General features: G+C 49.5%; 1 protein-coding gene across 4 annotated transcripts in view; it reads right to left on the reverse strand.

The window, feature by feature from the left end:
* Positions 1 to 26,111, reverse strand: part of PDPK1 (3-phosphoinositide dependent protein kinase 1) — an 80,107-nt gene that overhangs the window by 40,303 nt on the left and 13,693 nt on the right. For 2 of the 4 annotated variants that reach the window (XM_032268144.1, XM_032268143.1), the window contains 5 exons: positions 10,027 to 10,287; positions 6,077 to 6,119; positions 5,690 to 5,827; positions 1,942 to 2,086; positions 1,234 to 1,331 (listed from right to left, as the gene is read on the reverse strand). In XM_032268144.1, the coding sequence (XP_032124035.1) occupies positions 1,234 to 1,331; positions 1,942 to 2,086; positions 5,690 to 5,827; positions 6,077 to 6,119; positions 10,027 to 10,287 (685 nt within the window). The remainder of the gene's footprint in view (positions 1 to 1,233; positions 1,332 to 1,941; positions 2,087 to 5,689; positions 5,828 to 6,076; positions 6,120 to 10,026; positions 10,288 to 26,111) is intronic. The other 2 variants (XM_032268146.1, XM_032268145.1) reach the window with 1 other exon arrangement.

Raw genomic sequence — 26,111 nt, forward strand, 5'->3', positions numbered from 1 at the left:
AAAAAAAAAAAAAAAAAAAAAAAAAAAAAAAAAAAAAAAAGTGTGATTTAATACTTCATCTAGAAACTTTTTTTTCACTTATAAATTTGTATTAATATTATTGTAAATGTGTATTGAATATTGTGAGATATATGTACGTATACTCTCCAAAGATATTCAGGGAAATCCCAGTTTATAACAGATAAATATGGCAACAACTTGAAACTTTTTCAATAGGGAAATGGAGAAAGATGCTATGATTAATTCTATAAAATGTAACTATATGCAGCATGTTCAAAAAATCAAGTATATCTTTATTGATTCCTTGAAAAGCCATTAAGTAGGAAAATGAAGATGTGGAACAAATGTAAAAGTATGAATCCACTAGATTAAAAATTTACATGAATATGAATGTACATGTGTGTGTAGTCACTGGAGTAAGAATGGAAGGGCAGGGGGAACATGGAAGGAGAGTATTTCTTCTTCTTTATACACAGTTGTAATGTCTGAATTTGTTCAAATAAACATTTATTGTCCATGGAATTGAAAACTATTAATAAACAAGATGACAAGAAAAAAAAAAAAAAAAAGAATTTAAACTGCCATTCTTTACACCTCCAGAGTTTATGATTTCCACACAATAAGCACCTAAAGGGCATGAAGATGCCCCTGGCTGGCTAGGAGAACCTAGATCACTTCTCTGGCCCAAGTGAACTTTCAGCAACATCTCCCATGGAGTTATTACAACATGGTCCAAGGCTAACCACCCTGGGGAACAGGGCTCGGAGGCTGTGTGATGACCAACATGCCCGTGGCCAGCAGGCAGACAGACGGACAGGTAACGGAGGGAGGACACCGAGGTACAGGGATGTGGACTCCCAAAAACTAACTGCAATACAGGCAGGAAGAGCCAGGAGGTGACCACTGGTTCCATGTCCTGCACGTGGGTGACTGGGTGAATGTGGCACCCCACATTGTCCAGGAAGACAAGTAGGGAGGATGAGTCAGAGCAGGCGCTGAGAACCAGTGACCTCCCCCTCTACACCAACACACACTGCCTGGGGCCCCCTCAGGAAGACCTACTAGCATGGCAGGGCCTTCCTCAGAGAAAGTTCAAGATCTGTTTGAGGACAGCCAAGGTATCACACACCTTTATCGTTAATGATGAAGATGACACAATGCAACACACTCCTCAGAAGTGGCTTTCCATCTTAAGCACAGACCCAGGCTCTGCTAGAAATAAAACTCACACACCTTGTTTGCTCTCTGGGGATAATACTTTTGCTGTTCCAAAGTCTGTGATCTGGATGTGCATATCTTCATTTAACAAAATGTTTTCTGGTTTAAGGTCCCTGTAAAAGTAGATTTTCACATTTGAGAAGAAATACTTAAAATAGCAACATTATTACGTACTCTAAATTCTGCTGAAGACAAAATGAATGAATGAATGCTTATGATCTTCACAGACCGACAACCAGAACTGCAGGCCTAAAGCTCACAGTAAACAAGTGCTGACTGTACACAGCAGGGATTACGCCACTTCACAGCTGCTTCCGTCATTTTAACTGGAGTATAATCTATCATTTTTAACTCAAAATGACAGCCATGCACACTTCTGAGAGTCATGGCAAATGAGACCAGAAGTAAGTACCCACAGAAGCTACAGCTGAAAAAGATAAAGAATCATTAGCTTGCCAGGAAAGACACTCAACCATTTGACATGGTATTTGCAGGAGAGCCTCTCCACGCCATGGCTCCGTGGACATGTGGCCTCGCCTTGGCACTCATGCTGTGGTGCTGGTAGGCATCTCAGTCACACCCGTCCAGGGAGCACTCCAACCAGGCTGACCTCAACGGTGGGGACCATCTGGGCATCAGCCATGGCCTGTGAGCCAAATGGTCACTGGCCGTGATCACTGAACTGACATCCTGCAAACACCACCCAGCCACCCCCGAGGTTACCTGTGAATGATGCCCTTGCCGTGCAAGTACTCTAACGCAGACACAATCTCAGCCGTGTAAAATCGGGTACAGGTCTCATCGAATGAACCGATTTTGCGAATATATTTAAGTAGTTCTCCATTTTTGGCATAACTAAGGCCGAAATCTGAATATTGTGCAGTTAAGAAAAAGTGTAAAACTCTTTGTTAACAGGTTTTACTGTTGCCCAGGCTGGAGTGCAGGGGCACAATTACTGCTCACTGCAGCCTTGACTCAAGCAGTCCTCCCACCTTAACCAAGCCAAGTGGCTGGGACTATAGGCACGCCTGGTCAGTTTTTTTATTTTAAAAATCATTTTTCAGAAACTAACCTTAAGTCTGGTAAGAATTTTTTTTTTTATTAAATGCAAACTGAAAGTACGTATGGCCCAAGACGGTCATATTACTGGATCTGATGGGAATCCCAGGCCCTCGCTCCAAGATGTGGAACCAGTATGGGGTTTCTCATCAAGAACACGATGACAGTGTCTCCAGGCAAGGTGAACAGAGCCTCTCAGCCCCGAATGCCCCTATGGCCCATGCCGCGTGTACGGCCTCAGTGAAAGGGAACCACTAGAGACGGCCTACAGACCTGACCAAAAAGCGCATATAACTCATGTGCAGGCTTCAATGCACAAAGATTCTGGGGACGGGGGAAGCGGAGGTCGGAGAGTGGGGCAGCCCCTGCCCTGACTGAGACCCAGGCTCTTTGTGCTGTGCATCCACATGTGGCACTGCCCTTCCAAGCACCCTCCTTCATGGATAAAGTGACACTTTTTTTTTGAGATGGAGTCTCACTTTGTCACGCAGGCTGGAGTGCAGTGGCATGATCTCGGCTCACTGCCACCTCCGTCTCCTGGGTTCAAGAGATTCTCCTACCTCAGCCTCCCGAGTAGCCGGGACTACAGGTGCCCACCACCATGCCCAGCTAATATTTGTATTTTTAGTAGAGACGGGGTTTCACCATGTTGGCCAGGATGATCTCAATCTTTTGACCTCATGATCCGCCCACCTTGGCCTTCCAAAGCGCTGGGATTACAGGAGTGGACCACTGCGCCTGGCCAAATGACACATTTTGTAAGACAAAAGCCATTTCGTAAACTTCTGCACTCATGCAGTCTGTCTGGGAGGGCCCCTCCTCTAGGCACCGCTGTCCTGTGATGGCACCATTTGTAGCCTCCTTTTCCAAGAGGACTTAAGGCCAACAATAAATGGATCCTATATACAGATTCCCCTGGAAGCGCCAAACGTCTATGTCCATTACAGGAAGGCTCCAAATACTTCACAGTCACTGGAAGCCCAGGACATGGGGACCCAAGTCCCTGCCCGCCCTGGGCAGTGGCCCTTGAGGCCAGGAAGGGCGGCTCATGCTTGGAGTCAGGCTGGCCTGCCTGCTTCATTCTGGTTTCTGTTTGCCAGGATACCATCATCTCCCACCAAGGATGAGCCTGGAGCTTCAGGGCTATGAGGAGAAACCCAGAAGAAGACAATGAGGAGAAACCCAGGCTGCCCAAAATGGCCCCTGTCCAGGTCCATCTCTAAATACAACCCACACTGAGGATACCAGGAGGGGTCTCGTTCCCATCAGGGGTGAGTGGGCCTTCACGACCTCCTCGGGCTTTGGAATCTGACTTAACGACGAAGAGCAACACGGACCACTGGACAAAGACTTGGAGTTCCCACCACCTGTACTGCTCTGGCCAATCCCATTTGGAAACAGCAAGATCGCTCTCCTCTGGACTCTGAGCCCCTGGGAGGAGAGGATGGGAGAGGTCAAGTGTGTCCAATTCTGCTACAGCCTCTCACCAACAAGCAGCCGCATTCCGAGGGCTCTGCAGGAAGCCAGAGGGACTCCCGTGGCTCAAAGAGGGCAGAGACCTGTGGGGCGCCAGGATACCATGAGAAGGGCTGGGGCAGCCTTGAAGGTGAGAGAGAGACAGAACATACCGTGAAGAAGTCACTGAGGGCGGGAGACAGAGGTAGAAACAGGGATGACACTGGAGGACCGAAGGCCTGCACAGAAGCCAGCATTCTCTAATACCCTCCACAAATCAACAGCAAAGCCCACCACAGGCCATATATGTGGCAGCTGCTCAGCCACTCCCCTGGTCCTCTCTAGGCAAAATCCCTGGGAAGAACCCGCCCCAATGGGCGAACCCGTCTCCATTTCCTCACCTCTTATTCTTCCTTCAACAATCCCCCCAACAAACTGCCCATCCGCCATCAGCAACTGGCACAGGGAAGACCCATGGGTCAGGCTCTGTGCACCTGACCACTTCATAGCCCCTCGCCAGGCAGCCAGCACCCTCCATCAGAAACCATGCAATCTGGTGGCTTCTGGGCCTCTATCCTTCGAATTCAGGAGCAACACCCCGTCACAGTCTCCTCGGTGGGCCCCTCCTCAAGTTTACCTCTGCACTGGGGGAACCCAGGCTCTACCCGCAGACAAGCCATCTTCTGGGCAGCCTGCCAGCTTGCTGTGAAACTCCTGATGGCCCTGACTCCTCCTGGAGCTCTGCTGGCAGCACCTAACCGGCCACTCACACCTGAATGGTGACACCATCGGATGCATGAAATGCCAGCCCAGCACCGCCCCAGTCTCTCCCAGTTCGGCAGGAGATACCACTGTCCACTAGGCTTGAGGGCCAACTCCCAGGAGCCGCCCCCTGACTCCATTCTCTTGCCAAGTTTGCTCATAAGACCTCGACCACTCCCCCTGCCCCTGCTCTCCCACCCGTTCTCCGGCCTGGCCTAGCCAGAGCAAATCCCACATTCCCTGCAACAAACAGAAGTCCAGAGTCAGTGCCAGGCTGCCACGGCTCAGGGGGCCAGCCCACCACAGCGTTTCATGACCCCCCCCCACACCCCTGCTCCTGCCCAGGAGTTTCAAGAGCCCCACACTACCACCAGCCCCTGCCCAGCCCTAAGACTCTCGGCAGCACATCTTGCTGCTGGGAAGTCTCTGACACAGAGAGTGTGTGCGCACCCAGCTCCTCCACCACAATCTAAGATTCTTGAGGGCAGAGCCGTCACTGGCATACCAGCACATCCCCATCACCCTGCACTCGACAAGCACCTCCAAACAAGGAGAGCACACACACTCAGCTGGCAGCCAAAGGAGCTGCAGGATGGTGTTAAGAGTGGGAGCAGGCCGGAGTAGAGCTCTAACACAGAAGAGCCAGGTGCTCAGGAGAGACAGGGAGTGCAGGTGGGAGGACTCAGGCCCCTCCAGGCAGGATTGGGGAGCCACGACACTTGGGCCAGCTTGGAGGGTGGCAGGGGAGGGAAAGAACAGATGCAGACTGCACCTGCTGGGGGTGAGGACAGTGTGGCCAGCCCAGCCCAGCCACTGGCAGGCCCACAGGCGAACTGGATGGGGCAGAGATGGGGCCCACCCAACTTTCACGGGGCCTTGCCTCCCAGATTCCTGAGCCAAGGTTTAAAAACAGAAAAGATGGCACACTAGGGGAGCAAGGGACACCATCCAAGCAAGCCGCACCAGAGGGGAATGTGCTGGAGCCACATCAATGGCTTCTCTGGGAGGTGATATCCTGGGCAGAAATTCGGCCACACCCTGGCGCTGCCTGGCTGCCTCCCTGAACATCAGTGGCCTGAGGGACCCCACTTGGCAGGGAGGTGGGTTTGCTTGTGAGAACATACAAGAGGATCTGATTCCAAGCGAAGGGGGTGACTGGTGTGGCTTCAGACGGCACCAACCACGCAAAGGATACACAGCTTCTCGTCGTCCTGAAACGTGAAGTAAAGCTTAACAAAGAAGGGGTGATCCAGGCGCGACATCACATCCCGCTCTCTGGTTACATATGGGACCTTGTTCTCTTTTATGATATGTCGCTTCTCCAGAATTTTAACTTCAGGTGAGAGAGAAGTGAATTACTTACAATTAGAAACAAAACACACTAAAAACATGACTCATGAAGGTAAATGGTACAAATTAAAGTCTTTCAAACACTGTACACACTAGCCTAGAGGTCTCTAAGGCCAACAGTGTCCTGCATCCTGAAGTCAGCACAGAAACCCCGGTCCTGCCACCCCGGCTGCCCTGCATGGAGCTGCTGGCCCTGCTCCCAGGCGCACAGCTCCCTGGAGCCCGTACTCACTCGCATATTCTCTGGAGGTTGCCAGTTCTCGAGCCAGGACAACCTGGTTTAGAAAGAAAATGAGAAAAAGAAAAAAAGAAAAACACAATGTAAAACCGGGACACTGACTCTGACAAGTCCCTCTGCCCCATATGCAGGCTTCCTGTCCCCACTGAAGGTTTGAACCTATAGTGAAATATTTTGGGTCTTGTGCTAACAAACAGAGCTAAAAGCCAACAGTTGTGTCAATGTGTTCTAATGACTGACAGAAAACACATCAATGTCTCTACTGTTTCCAGAAGCTTCTTGATCAGCTGCTAACAGTCCTCATGGTGCAACGAAAGTATGAATTCAGGAGCGCCTTCAACTGGCATGCACTTCATGAAGAGCAGGAAGACACAGGAGTACTACTACCATAAGTGGTGGGGCACATGGGCTTCCTTGGAAAAATTATGTCCTTCTAGTATACATTCATTGCAAAAGCTGCCCTGATTTTTTTTTTTTCTTTCAAATAATTCTTTTTTTTTTTTATTTTTTTATTTTTGAGACAGAGTTTCACTCATGTTACCCAGGCTGGAGTGCAATGGCGCAATCTCGGCTCACCGCAACCTCCGCCTCCTGGGTTCAGGCAATTCTCCTGCCTCAGCCTCCTGAGTAGCTGGGATTACAGGCACACGCCACCATGCCCAGCTAATGTTTTGTATTTTTAGTAGAGACGGGGTTTCACCATGTTGACCAGGATGGTCTCGATCTCTTGACATCGTGATCCACCCGCCTCGGCCTCCCACAGTGCTGGGATTACAGGCTTGAGCCACCGCGCCTGGCCCCTTCAAATAATTCTTATACATTTCATTGGATGGTGCTCGCAGATACCACGAATAGAACCTGGCTGTAAAGGACACAGGCAACTAAACCAACATGCACGGCCCTGCGTGCCCACAAGAGGGAGCCACCTTCCAAGGATGCCCGCGGGTCTCCTGCCCTGTACTCTCCGCAGCCGACCTGAGCCACACACTCAAACCCCACCTCTGAGACACAGCACTCCAGTAAAGCATCCCAAACAGGAGAGACCCTCCACTCTGACTAGCCTGGGGCACACCCAGAGGCACCAGACTGGATTTCCTAGTGGGCCCACAGTTTAGCCAGAGCCCTTGAGACAGCTGTGCCACAAGGAGGCCTCCCTCTCCACCAGGTGGTACATAAGCATTTCCCAAGACTCCAGCAGGGGACAGCCTGAGGGGCAGGGAGCAGAGGAAACCTGTGTAGTTGCATTCTTGGGGGCTGGCAGGAAGACCTTCAGGAGGTCACAGGGCCAGGTCCAACTGGCCCCGGGCTGTGAGCTGCAATCAGGGCAGGATTCCTGACAGGATGTATCAGAAGAGACCCTGGAAAGCACCTGTGAGACGCCTATAGTGCTCAGGAAGAACAAGGTTGGATTCTGTGGAGTCTAAGTACCTAAGATCTTCCCAGAGGAGCCGGGAGTGAGGGGAAGTGGGCCGGGCAGGGCTCCCATCTCTAGCTTATGTGTTTATGCAATGTCACATTTCTCCGCAAGAGCACGTGCTAGCTTCATATGCAGAAAAAAGGAGGCCAGGCGCGGTGGCTCACGTCTGTAATCACAGCACTTTGGGAGGCCAAGGTGGGCAGATCATGAGGTCAAGAGATCGAGACCATCCTGGCCAACATGGTGAAACCCCGTCTCAAAAAAAAAAAAGGAAGAAAGAATAGTAAACGAGCACCAATATTCAGTAGAACCCTTTCTAAGGGGATACTGATGTGATCTTTCTGTTGTCTAAACTCAACAATTCATGAGAAATAGCACATGACATGTCCTTCCCTGGAGGTTGTGACCGTTCTCAGGGGACCTCCTGGGGTCTCCAGCACTGCACCCAGCTCTTGCCCAGCCTTGTAACTATCACTGTCCTTTCCCACCCCACCCCTGGAAATCAACTTTTGGGTGATCTCTATTTCAGGAATGCTGAGAAAGAACTAAGGATAACACACGTAATTTGAGACCCAGTGAATTCAGCCCCAGGAAGGAGCCTCCAGCTCACAGTGCTCTCCTGGGCTCCCCTAGTGCATGTTCAGAAAGACACGAGTTGCAGCCCCAGGAAGGACAATGCCTACTCTCCACCCACCTCGGGAACCCAGGAACACAGGCAACTTCACAAATAAGGCTTCATTTTTCAGTCAAGATAAATGTAAGGGCCAAGTATGGTGGCACATGCCTGTGGTCCTAGTTACTCAGGGGGCTGAGGCAAGAGGATCTCTTAAGCCCAGGAGGTGGAGGCTACAGTGTGCTATGATCATGCCACTGCACTCCAGCCTAGGTGACAGAGTGAGATCCTGTTTCTAAAAGGATAAATATATACATTATAAAACACAAGTTAAATTGAATTTAAAAAAGGAATATAAGGAAGTAAAAGAGGCCAAGCACAGTGGTTCACGCCTGTAATCCCAACACTTTGCAAGGCTGAGGAGAGAGGATCACTTGAGCCTAGGAGTTCAAGACCATCCTGGACAACAAAGTAAGACCCCATCTCTATAAAAAAAATTAAAATTAGCTGGGCCTGGTGGTGCATTTCTGTAATTTCAGCCAGTTATGAGGCTGAGGTAAGAGGGCTGCTTGAGCCCAGGAAGTCAGGGCTGCAGTGAGCTGTGATCATGTTATTGCACGGTCGCCTGGGCAACAGGGGAAGACTCTGTCTCAAAAAAAAAGGAAAGCTGAGGAAAAGGGGAGGCCTCTTCTTTCACTGGACTGATGTAAGCAGCCGTGCAGAATGCCCAAGGCTTTCCAAAGAGAGATTCTTCTTTATGAAAGGATCTGAGTCCCAAAGCTTTGCATGAAATGCCAGCCTAGCAACTCATGGTTGAAGGTATTTTTCATGACGGCACAATCTTTTTATAAACAAAATTATTTCATAAAAGGTGCAATTTAAAAAATCTAAAGTATAAGGGCAGCAAAAGTTAACATTAACTAAAACAATGTTAGGAATATGGGTAAGCTACATTTCATGTTTTTCTTTGCATCTTGTAATATTTCATATACGTAAAAAAGAGAAAAAAATATATATCTCACATTATGGTTTCTTCACAAAGGTCAGGCAAGAAAGAAATATTCAGGAACTCACCTAAGCTCTCAAGAGTGAGGAGCCCCCAGGGCTCCCTGGAGCGGCCCCAGCACATACACAGTGGCAGTGCTGGAATCTGTCTCTTTACAGAGGCCCACATGGAGACTGCACCCCGAGTTGCTCAGACCTCCCCAGAACCCATTACCACCTTCACTAAATCCACAACCACACACAGTTTCACGTGTTCCAATTCAGCAAAGGGTCCCATGTCAGCCGCTTTGAACCTTCATTTCTTTGCTTTCAGAGGAAAAAACACTCCAAGAAAGGTAACAAGGCTTGACAGTACTGTGACAGTATTTCTGTTTGTGAAACTCAGAACACAAGAATCTGGAGACTGTATCACCAGCAAATGTCCAGAATGTACTGTTTTATGTATTTAAAAAAACAAAACAGAGAAATAAAGAGTCATTAGATGTCCTCAAAAAACTCTGGAAAGATACTAATACTGATACTAAATTTCAATCTAAGGAAAAGAAAAGCTTCCCAGGGCCCTGCCAGTGAGACACAAGGACACAGAATGCAACTTGCTGATGCCAGGTTAAAATGAAACTTACTCCATCGGAAGAAACCTCTCCAGACCATCAAGAAATACGTCTTAACGTTCTCATCTACAAAACCAGGTTAAACATTTAGCTGCATTCATCACATGATCTGCTTGGTGGGTACCCAGCCCCCAAAGACTCAAGTGGCCTTCACAACAGGCAACACCCCTTAAGTGGCCTGAGACCTGCTGCCCAGAAGCACACCAGCCTTGTGTGGGAGTCTCTGGCAAGACCCGAGGAAGGTGAACCTCCCAAGGAAGTCACATGCATTTGACAAGCAGCAGCAGCATATACTCACTGTGGAAAAAGAGCCTTCCCCAAGAATTTTCCCAAATTTGAAGTCCTCAGGCCGCTTCTTCCGAGGCTGCGGCGGCGGCTGGGTGTGTTGCAGGGAGCTGGCACTGGGCCGAGGCTCGGCTGCAGTGCCATCCATGGCAGGGCCCTGCCTGCTGCCACCAGGAACGCCAGGGGCCGTGCTGGACTCAGTCTGGGTCCTCACCATTGATGGGGACGGGCAGGAACATAACACCACGCTGGACTGGATGGGCACGGCGTCATACTGTGGGACAAAGAGGAGAAAGAGGTAAGGCTCAAGGTGGCTGCCTTGTCCTGAACGCACGGACTAAGGTGAAGGACCTCATCTCAACAGTCAAAAACAAACCCCAAGCACAGGGGCAGGCCAGCTGGGCCCCAAGGTCCGCTGGGAGCTGCCAGCCTCCTCTCCGGAGCCCTGCCCATGCTATGGCCGCCCACTACTTCACTAGGCAGTGCCTTGCCCTCCTCTTCTCCCTCGAGCTGCATGACCCTAGCCGACTCCCTCAAGGCCAAGGTAAGGAGAGCAGAGACAGCACGGTACATCTTTAATTATGGGGGGATGGGGAGATAAGAGTGACGATCACACGTGTTTACAATACACAGAGACGCCCGGCGCTGGCAAGGCTATAATGAGCATACTCAGGCCACTGTGGCTGGCACGAAAAACCAGGATTGTGGCGGAAATGTTTTTGGAAAGCAGTTTGGCAACTGTCAACCAAGTGACTACAGAACAGTTAGTTGTCAATAAGACACAGAAATACGAAGAAGAGGAAGGGTAGAAACCCAGTTAACAATTTAAGTAGGCACAGAAGGAAGATCAGCATGCAAAGCTACGTCCACAAGACGTGCAAGGTGCACCCACAGCCGTAACAATCCGTCCCTCCCCAGATACCAACGTGTCCTCACAGTGGTGGCAATGGCCCCCCTCCCCCCACGGCACTACAGTAGAACAACGCAAGGCAAGCCCAGGCACGCTGATGGTGGTTTCCGATACTATTCTCCACTCAAAGAACCCTGGAGAGCTCTTGACTCCATGTCTCAGTAGGGTCCTGGAGTCCCTGGAGTCTGAAAACACAGGGTCTCCTCCTACGTCTGTGCCAGGACAGAGGAGCAGCGAGGACCTCCTGAAGGACCCTCACCAGCCAAGCTGCAATCCTTTTAAACACTAAAAACAGCCGGGCGCGGTGGCTCATGCCTGTAAAGCCAGCACTTTGGGAGGCCAAGGTGAGCAGATCACTTGAGGTCGGGAGTTCGAGACCAGCCTGACCAACATGGAGAAACTCCCGTCTCTACTAAAAATACAAAATTAGCCAGACGTGGTGGCGCATGCCTGTAATCACACACACACACACACACACACAAACAAGCAAGCTGGGCACAGTGGCTCATGCCTGTAATCCCAGCACTTTGGAAGGCCAAGGTAGGAGAATCCCTAGGGGCCAGGAGTTCAAGACCAGCCTGGGCAATACAGTAATATCCTGTCTCTACAAAAAAATATAAAATAAGCCAAGTGTGGTGGCGTGCGCCTGTAGTCCCAGCTACATGGGAGGCTAAGGCAGGAGAACTGCCTGACCCTAAGTGGTCAAGGTTGTAATGAGCCATGATTGTGCCACTGCACTCCAGCATAGGCCAGAGTGAGATGCTATCTCAACAAAATAATGTTGTTTTTTTTTTTAAAAAAAGATCGCAAGACACATAACAAAGACAAAAACAAATCTAGACAGAACATTCCGTGAACCCAACACAAGGAACACAGAGGTGGAGAAGGGAGGCGGCAGGTGGCAGATACAACAGGTGCCGGGCAGTGCTGGCAGCACAGAGGCCCAGGACCACACAGAAGGCCGGCCCTGGGGGCGGACAGGGCAGGGCCACCCAGAAGACACATCCCACTCCAGAGTGACACATCAGCACTCTGGCTGGAGATAGGCTTCTCTTTCTTATAGGTCTGCTAAGTTCATTATAACTCCAGATGAGGTATAAAAATATGTATGAAAACATGAAGGGGTTAACCAAACACACAGTAGTGATGAAATATGACCAAAGAACTTCCAAATATCTTAAAGAATCTGATCAACAAAATGTATACATTTTCATTTTCTAGTATGTGTTTAAATGCTCAGGAACATTTTTAGCAGATATAGAAGTTTAATAAATTGTTGAACATTAAAAAAACTTCAGGCTGGGCATGGTGGTTCACGCCTGTAATCCCAGCACTTTGTTAGGCCAAGGCAGGTGGATCACCTGAGGTCAGGAGTTCAAGACCAGCCTACCTGACATGGCGAAACCCTGTCTCTATTAAAAATACAAAAAATTAGCCAGGCGTTGTAATGGGCACCTGTAATCCTAGCTACATGGGAGGCCAAGGCAGGAGTAGCTGCTTGATCCCAGGAGGTGGAGGTTGCAGTGGGCCGAAATTGGGCCACTGCACTCCAGCCTGGGCGACAGGAGTGAAACTCCGTCTCAAAAAAAAAAAAAAAAAAAAAAAAAAAAAAAAAAAAAAAAAAAAAAAGAAAGAAAGAAAACTTCAAATACTATCAAGTATTCCCTACATACAAAATCTCTCAGATACACAGTAATCATCCTTTGAATCCCTCCTAGAAGCTCCATCTAAGAGAATGACTTTTAAAGCCACATTTATAAAATATTCCACTGCAGCTTTGGGTATCACAGCAGAAGATTTTAATAGCCCACATGCTCACAACAAAGAGAAGATTAACTAAATTGGGGCATATACACTCAATGGAATATTATACAGTCCTTAGAAGTAGATATAAAGGCTATGGAAACACGGTTACAACATTAAAGCAAGTGGTATGTCTGGGTTAAGGGGATATTGAAATTTTCTGTGCTCTTCCAGAAACTTTTTTATAAGCTTGAAATTACACCCAATTGGAAAGTGGAATATACATATATAAAAGAATACAAAATTGTTACAAATACTAACATTGCAAAGTGTTACAGGCTATCTACAGAAGATACTAACAAGAAAACCACAACATGAAAAACATGGTCATTAAAGTAGTGGGATTAAGGATTTTTCTTTTGTGATCTTTTTTTGTTGGAGGCGGGAAAACCAGCTCTTGCTCTGTTGCCCAGGATGGAGTGCAGTGGTGCAACTGATCACTGTTCATCACAGCCTCAACCTTCTGTGTTCAAGCCATCCTCCAGTCTCAGATTCCCAATGTGCGGGGATTATAAGTGTGAGCCACTGAGCCCAGCTATGACACAAATCCAAGCCAAACAGAATGTGAACCATAAGGTTCCCAGTTCCGTAGAAGGTGGGCTGCAGCCCTGAGGGTGGAGAAATGTTCTTATGTGTCCAAGAAGCTGAGCAGCTGGAGCACGCACTAGGCTTTGGCTTCCCTGAAGCATGGAGCCCTTCGGACTTGTAGGCTCACCAAGAACAAAGTAAACTCTTTAATTAGAGACTCCCAAATCTCATCAACTAAAAATTTTCCCTAAGTTTGGGGCCTGTGCACAGGCTGCACAGGGTGACTGGTGCCTGGCATATGGTATAAATGTGACCAGCAACATAGAACCCATGGCGGGAATGGGCACCCTAAGAGTACCACTCAGCCAAGTGTGGTGGCTCACACCTGTAAACCAGGCCGAGGCAGGCGCATCGCTCAGGAGTTCAAGGCCAGCCTAAGCAACACAGCCAATCCCCATCTCTATGAAATTTAGAAAAATTCTCCAGGCATGGTGGTGTGTGCCTGTAATCCCAGGTACTCAGGGGTCTGAGGCAGGAGGATCACTTGAGCCCAGGAAGTCGAGGCTGCAGTGGGCCAAGATCATGCCACTGCACTCCAGCCTGGACAACAGAGAGAGACCTTGTCTCCAAAAACAAAACAAAACAAACAAACAAAAATAAATAAATAAGAGGCTGGGCCTGGTGGCTCATGCCTGTAATGCTATCACTTTGGGAGGCCCAGGTGGGCAGATTGCCCGAGCTCAGGAGTTCAAGACCAGCTTGCCTGGGCAACATGGCAAAACTCTACCTCTACAAAAAATTAGCTGGGCGTGGTGGCACACACCTGTAGTCCCAGCTACCTGGGAGGCTGAGGCAGGAGAATCACCTGAACCCGGAAGGTGGAGGTTGCAGTGAGCCAAGACCACATCACTGCACTCCAGCCTGGGTGATAAAGGATGACTCAAAAAATAAATAAATAAATAAGAGCATCACTTATTTATGGAAAACTGTGTTTTCTCGAAGGCTCCTAAGGCTCAGCAGTAAGTCAAATGAGCCTTACAGCTTTCATAAACATCCATTTCACAAGAGAAGCCAGGAGTCAGACAAAAGTCCTGGAGCTCAGTCGGTGCTTATATGATCTGTCCCTAGAACCAAAGCCTGCTACAACATAACCGAAGTGCAGTCAAACTCTAGCAACTCTCTCCTCAGATATTAGCAAAAATGTTCCATCTTCAGGGACAATGGCAAGTGGGGAAAAAGGTCATAATCACCAGGCTCGGGGCCAGCAAGAACTGTGATGGGCCTGGGCTGTCCTTCACAAGGCCAGCCAGCCATGTTACATGGAGCACTGCTCATACGTGGACACAGCACAGGGCCTCCATGGCTGCCCCGGACTGCAGAACAAAGGACTGCACTGATCTGTAGGGATCCGCACGAGGGAGGGGAGGCAGGAGCAGCCAGCCTTCACACTGCACTGTCCCAGGCACCACGGCATGGCTGCAAATTAACCTGGCCACTCCCATGAGCAGCCATCAGTGTTCCACAGGTGGGGGAGGAGGGGAGAGCACCACCTGTCTCTGTCACACCAACCCCCCAACACCTGTCCCATCACCATGTGCATCAGATCAACATGTACATGCTTATGGGTTTCAACTAAGTTCATCTGTGTGCCCAGCCCCCAAGCACAGCTCAAGGACACAGCAGGAGGGGAGTACAGGACAGCGGTAAACTCTAGCCTCCTGCAAGGTGGGCTTCAGCTGCGTCTCCACCAGATGCAGTGTCTAGCCCGGGCCTGCTTTCCCAGCCCAGATGCAGAGCAGCACCTGTTGGGGTGCAGAGCCAGAGGCCAGTCAGGGCAGAACACACATGACACGCTTCCATTTCAGCAGAAATTCAGGGGAACACACTGCTTTATTAAACACTGACAAGTGAGCCACTGAGTAAAATCTCATATGTGAATAAATTTTATGTTTTTAGTTTTTTTTTATTTATGACTGACTGACTGACGGAATAAGAGTCTCGCTCTGCTGCCCAGGCTGAGCGCAGTGGCACAATCTCAGTTCACTGCAATCTCGGCCTCCCAGACTCATGTGACCCTTCTGCCTCAGCCTCCCAAGTAGCTGGGATTACAGGTGCACAGCGCCACGCCTCCCAAGTAGCTGGAATTACAGGTGCACACCGCCACATCCAGCTAATGTTTTTTTTTTTTTTTTTTGTTTTTTTTTTTTTTTTTTTGAGACGGAGTTTCACTCATGTTACCCAGGCTGGAGTGCAATGGCGCGATCTCGGCTCACCGCAACTTCCGCCTCCTGGGTTCAGGCAATTCTCCTGCCTCAGCCTCCTGAGTAGCTGGGATTACAGGCACGCACCACCATGCTCAGCTAATTTTTTGTATTTTTAGTAGAGACAGGGTTTCACCATGTTGACCAGGATGGTCTCGATCTCTTGACCTCGTGATCCACCCGCCTCGGCCTCCCAAAGTGCTGGGATTACAGGCTTGAGCCACCGCACCCGGCCTACATCCAGCTAATGTTTAAACTTTCTGTAGAGATGGGGATCCTGCTACGTGGCCTAGGCTGATCTCAAAGTACTAGGCTGAAATGATCCTCCCACCTCAGCCCCCTGAATTGCTAAGATTACAAATATGAGCCACCATGCCTAGCCCATGAATAATTTTTTAAATGACAAAATGTGAGAGGCTAATTCACGGGCCTGGAAAAACATAACTGTACAATGACTTTCCTCTAGACCCAACAAGTCCAGCAAAGGTGCCGACGCAGCTATCACACAGAAACCCCTGGCCAGGCAGTGGGGCAGTACTGTTCCTCCATGGTGGACAGGACCTCACCTGAAAGGCGCTGTAAGCCACACTCAGGAACAGTTTGGTTCCAAATTAGTCAGCGCGATAGCTCGGAAGGGCCATGGAGGCAACAGGCGCCCATGACCACAGAAGGCAGGGAAGCTGACACCTCCATCTAACGGGCTGCTCTAGGGACAGGGGACTCTGATATCAAGCACCCTCTGAAGGACATAAAACAGCAAAGCATGCTTCCATGGCCATCAGGAGCACTTTTCAAGAAAAGCTACCTTCAGCTCAAACCTTCCAACCATTAACTGGGGAAGAGTTTCAGCCCCTGAAGAACCGGCCCCCAAAGAACGGACGACTGAAGTCAAGTCTGACGACACTCACTCAAACATGTGTTTTAGGGACCTTTCTTTTTCATCAAAGCGGTCTATGTGGTTATTAAATGCTCTCCAGGCAGATGCTCAAAGGAAAGCACTGCCCCTTGGAAAGTACAAGTTTGCTCTTGACCCGGCCCCTGGTCCAGACACCAACCAGGCAGTACGGCCTGCGGCTCCTGGGTACCATGGTGGCTGCCAGCCAAACCACAAGGCACACTGGAAGCCAATGAGCTCTCTCGACAAGACTCGACCTGACCACCGGACCCTGTGACACTGAGCAGCCCTGCCCCAGCTCAGGGGGACGTGAAGCATCCAGCGGATAAATTTCCTTGCTCCCTCAACACTGTCCTCACATGGGGACCGGACCGCAAGGGTCATGCAGGCCACCTAGGCCACCTGAGCAGGTGTGCGAGGAAACAGGGGGCACCCTGAGGAGTGAGATGTGAAGGACAGGAAGTGTGTGCCTTGCTGGTACTGGTGGTGTTGGCTATGGGGTGTCAGAGGGAGACATGAATTAGTCAGGAGATCAGCCACAGATGTATGTTTGAGCATCCCTCATGGCACTGGTGTGGACAAGTTTCAACACGGAGGACTCCAAGCCCAGTCCCCAAAACACCTGGTCAGCTCAGATGTGGTATCAAATCTCCTCCCCTGATGTGTCGAGGCCACAGCAGTGTGAGAACAGACCGCTAGCAGGGCCAGTCACAGGCAGGGATGTGTGCCTGCCTCTACATGGGGCTCCATCTAGGAGCTGCTGGGCACAAGGCCATGCTAACACCTGGCCCACAGTGTGGGTGCCGTGTCTCGGGAGCGCAGGGCCCTGACACACAGTCAATTCCAGTGGCTCTCATCAGGGTGACTGTGCCCCCCAGGGAGACTTAGCAATGTCTAAGTTTTGGGGTTTTTTTGGTTGTCATAACCAGGGCAGAGGAGAAAGTGTTACTGGCATCTTCTGAGTAGAGGCGGCGGTGCAGCTAACCATCCTACCAGGAACAGGTCCCCACAATAAAGAGAAACCCAGGCCACAGGTCAACCACTCCCAGCTGGGAAACTGCTCTGTCTTCACAGACGCTACCCCCAACATCAGAAAGAAACCCACAAGTCTTAGCGGCCTCCCTCCAAGCACTCAGCACAGAGTGGGCCACGTATGCCACGCAGGCCTGTGGCCTCCCCGGGGACGGGGAGACAGAGGCACAGGCACCGACGCAGGGAGCCTGGGAGAGGGAGGGGAGGGCCCAGGCTGAGGAAGCGCAGTTTAAAATCCTAATGCTATGTTTGGGCAACAGGAAGAACCTTATTTGCACAATATACACAGTGTGAAATGACAGTGAGATTCCCCACAAGGGGATGTGAGTTTAAATTGAGAAAACTGAACTGGAGCGGTACCAAGAGCCACACGGAACAGTGAGTCCACAGCAGACAGGAGCTGAGGGGCCGAAGAGAACAGAGGGTGTTTTGAAAGGAAGTGGCACAGACTGGACAGTGCATGGAGGCTGAGAGGAGCAGGGGGCACATGCCTACGGGGTGACAGTGCCACTTCCTCAGCAGCAGAGGGTGAGACGCCTACTGTGCAAAGATGCCTCTAATCCCAACGTCCAGGCAGAGGCCCATCTTCCCGGTGAGAGCCGCCCGAGATCCATCCTCCTCACAGACAGTGGTGGACACTCTGCCAGCAAGTGCCACCTCCCTCTTTTAGTTTCTTTTGGACTCCGGGCTCAGCTGTCACAGCACAGGTTTTGGCTGAAACTCTGCTTGACAATGCTATTTCCAAATGTCAGCCTTTGACATTTCACTTGCTGTGGGATTATACCCAATAATTTCTTGGATTTAAGAATTTTTTTTTTTACTAAGCAAACTCTCAGCACAGAAGTGGGATGAAAAACCCATCTAGCAACCCAGGTCTGACTGCCATGAAGAACGCCTTGCTTCTTCCACGGTAGAGCACGCCACTGCAGAGTGATAGCAGTTCCAGCCAGGAAAGCACTGGGAACAAAGCCTGCTGGGTCCATCTGACCTACAGCCTGTTTCCTGCCAGGCTGGGTTTGGGAGGTAGTGTCATCTTTCACGGAAGGAGCCACACCCCCACGCACCCCACCCCAGCAGCAGGTAAAGGAGCATGAAGCTCCACCTCCTGCACTGTGGGTATATTCTTAGCGCTGTGCCCCATCGGGGAATCTGTGACTACATAGTAGTTAGAAAAACATTGTGTACGGCCAGGTGTGGTGATTCATTCCTGTAATCCCAGCATCCCAGCACTTTGGGAGGCCGAGGTGAGCAGATCACAAGGTCAGGAGTTCAAAACCACCCTGGCCAACAGGTAAAACTTGGTGTCTACTAAAAAAAAATAAATAAATAAAAAAATAAAAAAAAAAATACAAAAATTAGCCAGGCGTGGTGTGCAACTATAATCCCAGCTACTCAGGAGGCTGTAGCAGAAGAACTGCTTCAACCTGGGAGGCAAAGGTTGAAACAAGCCAAGATTGTGTCTCCACACTATATAGCCTGGGCGACAGAGCAAGATGCCGTCTCATAAACAAACAAAAAAAACCACTGTATTCTATCTACTTCCGAGGGCCTGTCACAAGAGAAAAGTTTAAGCCAGGTTTGTTCCTGTCTGTAAGCATTCATGCACCTAATGTTAATTTTTTTTTTTTTTGAAAAGCCTTCACTTCTTGGGTTCAAGCAATTCTCCTGCCTCAGCCTCCCCAGTAGCAGGACTACAGGTGCCCCCCACCACAATGGGCTAATTTTTGTATTTTTAGTAGAGATGGGGTTTCGCCATGTTTGCTAGGATGGTCTCCAATTCCTGACCTTAGATTACCTACCTGCCTCGGCCTCCCAAAGTCCTGGGATTATAGGCGTGAGCCACTGGGTCTGGCCCTAAATCTTATTTTTAAAAGATGCCTGGCAACATCACCCAGCCCAAAGGACTCGAAGGTGTGAATAAGCTTCTCCTCGCAAAAGTACCCACCATCTGAGGACACATCAACATTCAGTTGCCTTACTTTGCTGTGGACACCTGTCTAAAAGCATCGGCACACAGTGGGAAGGTGCAGAGACCTGGAGCCTGAGGGGAGCCCTGTCCTGCTTTCAATTTGGTGGACGTGAGGCAGAAGGTCGGAGGGTGTGTACTCATGAGATGCAGGGATGACAGGATGTAGGGGCCGGGCCAAGCTGAAGTGTCAGGGAGAAGATGCCAAGTTTATAACCACCAGCTGAGCAGCGCCTCCAGCACAGACTCCACAGCCCTACAAGAGGAATTCCCAGGACCCTACTGCCCTCACCTTGGGACTCTCCCAGCCCCTCCATCTGTCCCCACCAGGCAGGTACATCTGTGTTGTCTGCACAGCTCACAGCCTATCTGACAATCTCAAGGCCACAGTCCTGGAGGCATTATGGGGAGATGTGAGGCCTCTACCCTGCTCAGTTTCACATGGCACAGGACGTGGAGTCACATCTGTGGCACACCACTCTCTCCAAAACCATAAGAACATAGTCTAGCCAGTCGCAGTAAATCCCACCTGTAATCCCAGCACTATAGAAGGCCAAGACAGGGGGATGACTTGAGCCCAGGAGTTCAAGGTCAGTGTGAGCAACACAGTGAGATCCACGTCTACAAAACAAATACAAAAATTAGCCAGGTGTGGTGTGTGCACCTATAGTCCCAGCTACTTGGGAGGCTGAGATGGGGGACTGCTTGAGTCCAGGAGGTCAAGGTTGCAATGAGCCGCGATCACATTACTGTACTCCAGCCTGGGCAACAGAGAGAGACCCTGCTTTAAAAATAAATAATAATAAATAACGAGAATATACTCACCACTTTGCTTATCTAAGTCGCTTAAAGCAAATGACTTAATTACACTATTCACCCAATTACTCAGCCGATGAGGCCGCTGTGCTGGCAAGGGCACGTGGTCCCTGCCCACGGAAAGCCGACATCCAGCCGGACCTCACTACAAGGGGACGCGGTCCCTGCCCACGGAAAGCCGACATCCAGCCGGACCTCACTACAGAACCGTCCAGCTAAAGCAGCAGGGGTGGCTATGCAGAGATGGGTGGGTGCTGGGAGAGTCTAGGTCATCCCTTGGCTGGCCAGGGGCTCAGGCAGAATAGGTGGGGAGCTGCATCACTGGCCCAGGAAAAGTGAAAATGGCTTAGAAGGCACCAAAAGAACAGGGAGGGTTACATGTCCAGAAAGTGAAATGTAGCAACAGCTAAACATGGCTGGGCACAGTGGCTCATGCCTGTAATCCCAGCACTTTGGGAGGCTGGGGCAGGCAGATAACGAGGTCAGGAATTCGAGATCAGTCTGGCTAACACAGTGAAACCCCCATCTATCCTAAAAATACAAAAACTAGCTGGGCGTGGTGGTGGGCACCTGAAGTCCCAGCTACCTGGGAGGATGAGGCAGGAGAATTGCTTGAGACCGGGAAGCAGAGGTTGCAGTGAGCCGAGATTGCGCCACTGCACTCCAGCCTAGGTGACAGAGTGAGATTCCGTCTCAAAATACAAACAAAAAGCCCCCAAAAAACAGCTAAACATGTACCACACTGTTTTTTCATTCAAAAATTATACATATGTAAATTATGTATATTATATATATGTGTATATATATATATACACACACACACACGATATATATTTTATATATATATAACACACACACACACACACACACACACACACACACACACACACATTAAAAAAAATAGAGATGGGGTTTTGCTATGTTGTCCTGGCTGGTTTCAAACTACTGAGCTCAAGTTACACACCTCAGCCTCCCAAAGTGATGGAATTATAGGCAAGACCCACCGTGCCTGGCCACTTTTTTCTTTTTCAAGACAGGGTTTACCAGGCTGGAGTTCAGTGGCATGATTATAGGTCACCTCAGTCTCAAGCTCCTGGGCTCCAGTGATCCTCCCACCTGAGCCTCCCGAGACCATGGGTGTGCACCAGCGTGTCCAGCTAATTTTTGCATGTTTACAGAGACGGGGTGTTATCATGTTACCCAGGCTGGTCTCGAACTCCTGGGCTCAAGTGATCTGCCCTCCTTGGCCTCCCAAAGTGCCTGAGCCACCACACCAGGCTGACTCACACATTTTAAGTTGCACCTCCCCTAATGTCAGATTTCAAAGACAGTAGCCTTCATCAGTCAGAAAGAAAAACTAGTCGTTTTGAAATCAACATCCAAGTGATGTGTAGAAGCACTATGGATTTTTGAAACGCCAGTAACAGATGATGTAACAAAGATAGAGACACACATACCCCCCTACACACTGCTTTTCCAGCACATGCCTTACATGATACGGCAGAGCTTCTGTGGCAGCAGCTTCAATGATGTAGAGTGAATGCAGTTCCACTGACACCACAGCATTGGCTGAGCAGCTACTCCATGCTGGGCACTGGAGGAATAGCAAAAACAAAACCAAGCCCAGGCCCTCCAGAAGCCTGCATTCCAGCGGGGCAGACAGACTTCAAAACACAGAGTAGGTAAAATGGACAGTGTGTCGGATGGTGATGATTACTATGAGAAAAATACAGCGAGGAGAGAGAAAAGGACCATTTGGATGCGGGTGGTGCACATTCAAATAGTCAGAGAGCCCTTGTTGGGAAGGTGTTATCTGAGCAAAGATTTGAGAAGGTGGGGAAGGCCCCAGAGCCTTCCCAGCAGAACAAAGGAGGCAGGGGCAGCTCTGGACTCACAAGTGTCCAGCATGGCTATGGCATGGCCACTTCCAGACAGAGCCCATGGCTGCTGGATAGGGACCCCAGCGCCTCAGAATACCCTTTCTGGGGCCACCTCTGGCATCCTCTGCAAACCTCAAGGGGGAAGTGTGAGACCTGGGGTCGTCCATCAGGGTCCAGGCACCTCCTGAAGGAGCCTCTCGAAGCCAGTCAAACCAGCAGCCCCAGACCCACGCTGTCAAGTATCTATCTCTGTCCACCAGACCACTGTCACTCTCACGGGTGTGATGACATGGGACCTGTCTACTGGTAGTCTTCTGCTTTTGTGGAATTCTGCAAGTACTTTCCTGCCTCGGCCACAGCATGTCAGTCAAGCACCTCTCAGGGTCCCTCCTGGCGGGACAATGTTTAGAAGGCCAACACAGTGCTCCTGCCTCCTTTCCAGGGTCATCATAACTTGCCACCATGGGTGTGTTTTAATAAATAATTTTTTTTCTATATAAAAAAAAAAAGATGTACAAAAAGATGCACGCCGGTAGTATAATCCCCTTTTTTTTTTTTTTGGATCTGTCACCCAGGCTGGGATGCAGTGGTGCAATCTCGGCTCATCGCAACCTCTGCCTCCCAGGTTCAAGCCATTCTCCTGCCTCAGCCTGTAGTAGCTGGGACTACAGGCGCGCACCACCATGCCCAGCTAATTTTTTATATTTTTTGTAGAGACGGGGTTTTACTGTGTTAGGCAGGCTGGTCTCAATCTCCTCACCTCGTGATCCACCCGCCTCGGCCTCCCAAAGTGCTGGGATCACAGGCGTAAGCCACTGAGCCCAGCGCAACATTACCTTTTAAAGCACTTTTAAGCACCAATTGTGAAATGAAAAGCCCCCCAAAAAACGCCATCTTTGAGTGTGAAAAGTCAGTGTTTGTTTGTACTACTCTTGTTCTAAAGGGCAGATTTTGTAGCATTATTAGGTGGTGATTAAACCGCATCAACAGCATCCTGCACTGCCAGGGCCGACGTGCAGGGTAGGATCCTGCCAGGCTCCCGAAATGTACCCTCTTCCAGCACTCAGTCCTGTGAAGGCAGCACAGCCTCAGGGAGGCCAGCAACTCTGGGCCTGGGGATGAGTCACTGACTCCCTGCACAGCCCAGTCAATCTGCCACCCATATGGTGACCCAAAATTGTAAGTAAATACTTCTGGTTACTCAATAGCTTCTGAAATTTAAATCTCTGGAAAAAGCAGTAAGATCCTAGGTCTACCTGTCTACTACCCTTGTCCTCCCATATAAAATGGGCTAGGCATGGTGGTCATGCCTGTAATTCCCCATTTTGGGAGGCCAAGGCCAGGAGAACTGCTTGAGCCCAGGAGTTGGGAGACCAGCCTGGGTAATATGGCAAGACCCCCTTTCCAACTTAAAAAAAAATTTGCTGGCTGTGGTGGCACATACCTGTAAACCCAGCTACCAGGGAGGCTGAAGAGGAAGAATTACTTGGGTCCAGGAGGCTCAGTCTGCAGGGAGCTGTGGACATATCACTGCACTCCAGCAAGGGTGACAGAACAAAACCTTGTCTCAAAATAATAAATAAATAAAAATAATGAACCAGGCATGGTGGTGTGCACGTGTGGTCCCACTTACAGGATGAGGTGGGAGGATCACTTGAGCCAGGAGTTGAAGGTTGCAGTGAGCTGTATCAAGACAGTGTACTTGAGTCTGGACAACAGAACAAGGCTCTCACTTAAAAAAAAAAAAAAAAAAAAAAAACAAAGGAGCTCCTCATAAGAGAAGTCCACCAAAAACACCAGTGCCCACCTCACAGGCGTGATGTCACCATGCAAGCCCCCCAATTCTCTGGTTATGATCTGATCACTGGGCTTTCCTACATACACACAGGTGCAGGCACCCAAGGGCGGGAGCTTTGGCCCACCTCGCCAGCAGCCTCACACAGTGGCTCAAGGAGTTCAACACCAGCCTGGACAATACAGTGAGACCACCCTCCTACCTCTTAAAAAAAAATAGGAAGCCTTTTGGCTGGGCACAGTGACTCACGCCTGTAATCTCAGAATTTTGGGAGGCTGAGATGGGCGGCTCACCTGAGGTCAGGAGTTGGAGACCAGCCTGGCCAACACAGTGAAACCCTGTCTCTACCAAAAATAACAACATTAGCTGGTGTGGTGGCACATGCCTGTAATTCCATTTACTTGGGAGGCTGAGGTAGGAGAATGACTTGAAGCCAAGAGGTGGAGGATGCAATGAGCAGAGATTGCACCACTGCATCCAGCCTGGGAGACAGATCAAAACTATGTGGGGGAAAAAAAAAAAAAAAAAAAAAAAGAATAGAAACTCTCAAGGGAAAATTAATTTGAGATCTAATTGCATTTTCATGTCCACCAAAAAACAAATCCAGGCTCAAATGAAGGATGCAGCACATTGTTTAGTCACTAATGTTTAGAAAAGTGTCAGCATCAAAATATCCAGCATCCCACACTCTAAACTGCTAAATGTAGCAATCATTTAATTGGCAAATAGATTAAAATGCAAATGAATTTGGTAGCAAAAGAAAAGAGATGACCTGTGGGTTTCTCCTCCACCTCCCATCAAGTCTCACATCAAGAGTCACCGAGTCTTCCAGAGACTTAACTACCTGGTGTCAAGGCAGTCTTGTCCGGGGCAGATGAGGAAGTGTCAAGGTGGTACAGCCTGCCCACGTCTCAGGAGGCCAAAGCAAGTGTCTATGGGAGAAGGCACAGCCTGGGCAGCCCCGAGCTGAGTGGGCAGAGTCTGTGGCTTCCCTGGGCTCTGGGGTCCATGTGGGGAGGGTGCCCAGCTGAAGAGGGGCTTTCTGTTCCAAAATGGTTCTGAGGGATTCTGTGAGGGTGGGAGAATCATGGATGGATTTTCCTCCTCTAGTTTGAAATGTAGTTCAAAACATCTTTACAATCCATTCATTCCCCAAACAGATAATTCACCAAGCACCTACCAGGAGCCCAATACTATCTGAGCCCAGGACTGAGAAGAAAAGACTCCCGGGTCAGCACCAGGGCAGGTGACAATTGACTGGCGCTTCTAAGATCCCCCTATATCTTTATCTCTTTAAGAAGGATAAAGTGCAAATTAAGCACAGGATTTTACATAAGAAATGAGCTTGGGAAGCTGGAAGCTTCCAAAGACTCAGGGTCAGTCTTTCAGCCTCAGGGGGAGGCCACTGTTCTCTACACATTTGGTATTTAAGCAATTGCAACTAGATAATTTAAACACATCTTGGCTCCTAAGAAGTTTCTTCCGCCCCCCCACAAACCTGAGGAAGAATTCAATCCAAAGTATCACCTGAGTAAAAAGATCCAAAATATTAGTCATTAGTTACTAAACCGTCTCTGTCTAAGCCGTTTGCACTTGAACTAGTCCAGGGCCTCAAATAGACAAGAGCTGTTCCAAGTGCAACATCAGAACTGCCCCCTGCCACCTGCTCCCAGTCAGTCCCTGGGCACGTTACCTCAGCTCTCTGTGGCTCAGATTCCTCATCTGAAAGTCAGGCAGCCGGATGGCAAGCAGAGGCTTGCTTTCAGGATTTATAGAGCTCACTCACAAGATGCACCTGAGCAGGTCTTGAAGCCAGCTGTAAGCACTTTCATAACTAAGTAACACAGAAGACACAAAGTTTTCTCAACCAGTGGTCATTGGATCATAAAATAAGCCTTTCAAAGCCAAATGAAGTGTGTCCCCTTTTTCAAATGCCTTAAATATTACTGAATTAGAAGGCCCAACTCTAACTTTGGGGACAAAACTATATAGGAAGGCTGAGCTCCCTCACACACAGAAAAGAAATCAAGTCAGAAATCAGGCCAGGCGCAATGGCTAATACCTGCAATCACAGCACTTCAGGAGGCGAAGGTGAGAGGATCAATTGAAGCCAGGAGTTCAAGACCAGCCTGGCCAACATGATGAAACCCCGTCTCTACTGAAACTACAAAATTAGCCGGGTGTGGTGGCAGGCACCTGTAATCCCAGCTAC

Source organism: Sapajus apella, unplaced genomic scaffold (assembly GCF_009761245.1).
Source record: "Sapajus apella isolate SASKATOON/1434 unplaced genomic scaffold, GSC_monkey_1.0 scaffold175, whole genome shotgun sequence".
Classification (NCBI taxonomy): domain Eukaryota; kingdom Metazoa; phylum Chordata; class Mammalia; order Primates; family Cebidae; genus Sapajus; species Sapajus apella.